General features: G+C 37.8%; 2 protein-coding genes across 2 annotated transcripts; both read right to left on the reverse strand.

The window, feature by feature from the left end:
• Nucleotides 1-452: 452 nt before the first annotated feature.
• LOC111604317 (enhancer of split malpha protein) lies at nt 453-933 on the reverse strand. The gene has a single exon (XM_023322370.1). The coding sequence runs from the start codon at nt 931-933 to the stop codon at nt 454-456; it is 480 nt and encodes a 159-aa protein (XP_023178138.1). The 3' UTR covers nt 453.
• Nucleotides 934-4783: 3850 nt separating this feature from the next.
• On the reverse strand, nt 4784-5317 carry LOC111604316 (enhancer of split malpha protein). The gene has a single exon (XM_023322369.2). It carries the CDS (start codon nt 5279-5281, stop codon nt 4784-4786), a length of 498 nt encoding a protein of 165 aa, XP_023178137.2. The 5' UTR covers nt 5282-5317.
• Between the last annotated feature and the right edge of the window lie 683 nt (nt 5318-6000).

The raw sequence follows: 6000 nt of genomic DNA on the forward strand, positions 1-6000 counted from the left end.
TCGAATTAATGTTATACACATTTTTAGTAATTTCAGAAGATTTTTATTATTTTAATAGCTGCAAAAAAAATGATAGAAAACAAAAGTTTTTGTTTATGCTTTCAATTATGCATTTTATTTGTCTTCTTTAAGCTAACAATTCATAATCTTTTTTTAACCCCATCCAAATTATATGCTTTTACTCTTGGTAAAAGCACAAACTGTTTTAAGAGTGTCAGTCAGAGAGTGAATGCTTTTTATGGTGCTTTAAACATTTTAAATATTATTTAGAATGCAAAACATTTCGATTAAGCTGCGGATCTGTCTGTCTGCTGCGATGAGCTCCTAATACGTCCAAGGTCGAAGTGCCCCTAATTTGGTTTCGAAGACAGACGAAGTCTTGTTAGTCCAACCCACTAAAGTCGTGCCCAGACTTGAAATAGCTAAATCCCAGATGTTGCTTGATGGTGTCCTTCATGCCTGTGCCCAGCGATCGTTAAAGTTCCACTCAATATCGTAGGGATTCGCCTGTGGGGCGCGTTGAAATGAAGTCCAGAAGAAGGTACCGCCATTGGTGCGTGCAAAGTGTACGGGCACATAGTAGTCCTCTTGATCGAACGTGTGTAGTTCGCCGGATCCGTTTTCGTTATAGACTATAATCGCGTCCTCCTTGGCGCATTGTCTGATCTCCTCGATAAGTCGATCTTCCAGATGCTCGTTTGACATATTATCCATGTCGTTGTTTAGCCAGTCGAACTCCGTCTCCTTTTCATCTGATGCAATATAAGAGCTTCGCTTTGGCTGCTCTGCCTTTAATGTAAAGAAGTGTCTAAGCAAGGGCTTGACAATATTTGTGAGTCGTCGAGTAGGCGAGACTTTTGACTTGTGGGAATAAGCCATAGACTTTTTCTTATAGTTGTTGAAGTCGAGTTGTTGTTTATTTTTAGCTGACATCTTCGACATTGCAGTGTCTTGAGTAAGTGTTGCGTGTGTTGCTGGTGCGGGAGTCAAACTGTGTCTGATGCTCTCTCTAACAGGCCTACCCTATTTATAACGTAAACTCGCTCTCGCAGAGGCAAGTCTGAGAGTCTGCATCTCAGCCAATCACAGATTCTGAGATGCCCTAGGTGGTAGATCAGAAGTTTCTCACGTTTGGTCAGTGCAGAGAAATACCTAACACTTGCAGGTATTAGTCCCGAAAAGGACGAGAAGCGTGGGAAACAATGCTTCATGTGCATCTTTCAAGGTCGTTATCCTGCCACCTTCGGCGTGAGAACTAAATAACTCACATTGTTCAATTAAATTCCATTGCCACAAAATTATTGATTGAATTGAATTGATTTTTGACTATTTTCTACTGTTTTGCTGCTCAATAATATATATTTTGAGAATCGTTGTTATATCTTGAATCTTTCGTCAATGGGAACTCAGGGTCACATAGCTTTGTTTAAATAACAGAACGAGGCGTGACAGACTTCATGAGGCATATATATTCTTGATCAGGATGGCGATCTGAGCCGATATAGCCATATCCCTGTGTCCGCCCAAAATTCTTCTCCTTGGTTAATTCACTTGAAAATATAGCCAAAATATAAAAAATTCCCGTTTATTCATATGCGTCAATTCTTAACAATGAAAAGCGTTACAATTGCGATTGAATTGTGTTCGTGTTGTCAGCTTCTTCTTTAATTTCTGATAATCAGGGGTGACTAGAACTAGAACCCGACTGGAACTTTCTTACTTGTAATTAATTTGATGGCGTCCATAAGCTTAATCAGATTATTAAAATGAAGAAAGAAAGGTGTTTCTTTATTGTATAGAATGAAAATTATTTCAATATGTAGAAGAATAAAAATGTAAAGGGTCACGGGAAAGAAAGCCAAGAGAGACTTTGCTGTAAGCTCCTTCTAAGGGCTGGCTTGAAATGATACCTCAACACCTGCCGTCACAGTTTGAAAGTTAGTCTCTCAAAATTCAACGAATAAGGCACTGCTTACCTACTTTGATGATTTACCAAAACAAAAAAAATATATATTTTACAGTTTTGTATTTTACAGTATTTTTATAACCTTAAAAGAACTCAGCAGGAACTTAACCATCAAACTTTTAAGTTGGACCATTAAAGTTTCGATAACTATAGTTTTTTCAATGTATCACGGGCCAAGAAAAATATTTAAAATTATTGGAAAATCAAGAGAGGAGGACAATAGTAATTGAGTCCATACATTTTGAGTGGTCAAAGATGTACCATGTAAAAACTTAAAAACAACTTGAAGACTTTAACTTACTCGACAACCAACGGTCAGAGTCAGTCTAAATTTTGCTGGGTCATATCGGGTCGCAAAAACATAATTAGCGACCTCATAATGATCTTTATTTTTCCTGTAAATAACATACATATATGTACAGTAATGCACAACTACAATTTGATGTAAATCTGCGTCGCATCCTGAATTCGAATTACTTTGGTCCACAAAATCTTAGTTTTCATTTTAACTTTTAAATCTGGACATTGGAACTATATAAATATATAGTTACTGTTATTATTGATTGTTGCTAGTTAGAGGTGTGGCATCGAAGAACTTTTACCAAAAAATCTGGGATCAGAAGGAATAAGTAGCGCGAATGGGAGACAACAACATAGGGATCTCGCATGTGATATAAGACAACTCGATCCCGACTTGAAAGGTGGGTAGGGTTAGGGTTTCTTTCTTATGTGTAGTCCCTACCTGTTTCAATGAAATATGAGATTTTTCTGGCACTGCTTAAGAACGATCAAAGAAAGCAAAACAACCGTTGACGCTGCACGGGCAGTAACGTGTTTTCGATTCAGAACAGGTTTCCAACTCAAGGGCGCAAGAACAGGTAGTCGAGAAAAGGTTTCGGTTCTATTTGTTATTCTGATATCAAATTTGTTGGGTCTTTTTATTTTTGTTTTCTTATTTTTATTTCTTGTCGTGTATACAGGCACAAGTAAATTTTCTAAAATCTGTATATTTACTTGCATATTTTTCAAAGTAATCCTTTTCTTAATGCTCGAATTACATATAATTCTAATACTTAGAATTTAAACTGACGTGTTATACAGAGCATAGATCAGATTTCACAATATCGAATCCTTGATCACGGCTCAAGCTCAACTTTATTGGAGCCAACTGAAAAGGTTTGCAGGCAACTTTAAATGCATTTTCTATAGTTTTGAAGATAGCACACTTGTGCTTCTTATAAATACAAATGAAACTAATCAGACTATAAATTTGCTTTAATGATTACCTCGTAAATACCAGCTATAAGAATCACCCCTTGTGAATAGTTGATTTAGCAATCAGGTGATCTGTGGATATATAAACATGCGTAGACATAGGCTACACACATTCCTTTCCCTTAGAGTACACTGCAGGCAGGTAGCCAATGCAATTTTGTCTGCACGTGTGTCTGGCTCGTTCGTCTCGTCCCTTCTCCAAATTTCTGTTGAATATTTGTATTGCCTTTTACTTTGTTTTTTTAATGGTTTACTTGTCGTTATTTCTTTGCCTTTATTAATTATTAGCTATTCGTGGCTAGAAAGACTGCGAGACAACGGTCTGAAACCCTCGTTAAACATATGTCGTCAGAAGATATTTACGTGGCTTGCATCTATTCGATAATGACAAGTTTTTTTAATTAATCAATTGGTCATGGATATTAGCTTAGTCGGAGTCGTTAGAAAATATTATCTGTTTCATGGATGGTCCAATTACACAGTCTGCATGATATAATATCAATAAATTATATGTTCGTTTTAGAGTCTTTTGATTAGGTTGACGACTTTTAAGAAGATTTAAATTAGTTTTTGATTTTAGTATCTTCGTATAAGAATTTCATTTTCCTTTTGTATTTCGAGCGATTTATATAAAATTTATATGAAATATTCATTGTCAATGGATCAAATGCCAATGCGCTGTAAAATAGCTTAAATATTCAGTATTTCTTATCCCTTTATTTCCTTTTCTAGGTATCATAGTCCCCGCATTTTGAACACATTAAAGAAGAAGAGAGTTCACTCTTATCAGTTATGTAAAATTCTTTGTACATGGCTGTGTACACATGCAGAGGATAATAAAGTTTGCTTCAATTAATCGACTACTTCAGCCTATGACGGAATAAATAAAATTTATTAGTTATTTGAGCACGTTGCACACGTTTCAAACGCCGAAGTAATCCAATTAGATTCAAATATTTTGTATTATAATGGAGAAATAACGATTGAGTCCTATTAGAGCTAAATGACTTTTTATTTTTAGAATTAATAAGAGCTGCAAATCATTATGGGTACACTACATCAACACTCCGGTCTTTCATCTTCAGTGCAGCAAGGTAAGTTTGTTGACAGGTTGCTTAGGACCGCACAAATGGATCCCAACTGGGGAGATGAATTCACTTGTATTTTGATTTTATCAAAAAATTGATAAGTTTTTGTATATGAAATAGCAAAAAGCAAACAGGTTTTTGTTTTCTTAGTTAGTCTATTTATTTATTTTCTTAAAACTAATATATATTTTACATGGAAGACAATGATTCTTAGCCTACACGTACCCTAACAAACAAACATGGAAGACAATGATTTTCTTACAACTATGAAACAAAGCTATTATAAAATCACAATAATTTACAAATATTTATATTGATTGAAGATTGGTTTTTCTCTTAAACCAATTGGAAGCATACTAATGCTAATATCACCTTCAAATTGTGATCGTACCAAGCTCATCGAGAAGCTTGGCTTTAAAGCTGACATCAATGTTGTCGTCGAGTCGAACGAGAGTTAGGCCTGAACCCAGCGATCGTACTTAGTTCGCATTTCGTTCTCCTGTTGTTGTTGTTGTTGCTGCTGCTGCTGGCACGCTGTATCAAGTGAAGTCCAGAAGAACGTTCCGCTGCTCGTACGGGCAAAGTGGACCGGGATGAAGGTCTGATCAGGATGCACCGGAACAATGCTGTGCTTTTTGTCATGCTGAACGATGATAGCCGCATTGTTGGGACAGTCGCGTAGATCGTTGTAGAGTCTCTGTTCGAGCAGCTCATTTGCCGTGTTGTCACAGCTGGCCACTGAATTTTTGCGCATGTCCTCCAAAGATGAGTTTATCTCGTTCTGCGATTGCACCTCGGCCAGGGTCTTCCGTATTAGCTGTTTCTTCTTAATCAGCCTTAGCAGTGGTTTGACAAGTTTCTTCAGGCTAAGCATTGCCATTGTATGTTGATCTGATTTTTGTTGCATCATGAGGCTCGTTTCGAACTTGTATTCCCGTGTGATGAAAGACATTGAGAGCGACTTGAGTTGAAGCTGTTGCCTCGTTGCTGGTCGGTACTGTTTTGCTGTTCGGGATAGTGGAGGGTCTGCTTTTATACGATCAGCACTCAGTTGCGCCTCTGCGCTCTCGCAATGCTCACCGCTCGGGCAGCCAATGAAAATGCTTTGTTGAGGCAGGTGGTTGTTTGCGCATGAACTGAGCGAACGAGTGAAAGAAAGGGAGAGATTGACATTCCAGATTTTTTAAAGTGGATTTTTGGTTGGCATTTTCGGGTTGCACAAAATGTACTTTCTTGCTTCTCGCTCGCACACCCGCTACCTGCTCAGCATGATGTTCCCAAATCACATTCCAAAGTCCTTTGCCCCGACATGATCGGACAAGTCGTAACAAGTCCGTAAATGCCATCCCTAAGTGTTGAGGATTTTAAAATTGGACACGCTATCCGAAAAGGGCAGGGTAGGAGCGAGGATAACAATAGTCTGCACTCATATCTCTAAAGCAATCTCGCTCGGAAAAACCTACTTGCTGGCCATTTCATTGACACAACACGTAAATTCCAATGCCGCGCCGAGCACTGTGACCTGTCTGTAGAAAGTAACGTATTTTTCCTTTTTTTGGTGTACCGGATTTTGTTTGAGTTTTGAAGGTTAGTCAAAACGAATTAACGCGCTATTTGGGAGTTAAAACGTCCCGGAGTGGCAGGTAGTGGGTACAGACAACCGTTTGCACA

Source organism: Drosophila hydei, unplaced genomic scaffold (assembly GCF_003285905.1).
Source record: "Drosophila hydei strain 15085-1641.00,03,60 unplaced genomic scaffold, DhydRS2 tig00000001-arrow-pilon, whole genome shotgun sequence".
In the NCBI taxonomy this organism is placed as follows: Eukaryota; Metazoa; Arthropoda; class Insecta; order Diptera; family Drosophilidae; genus Drosophila; species Drosophila hydei.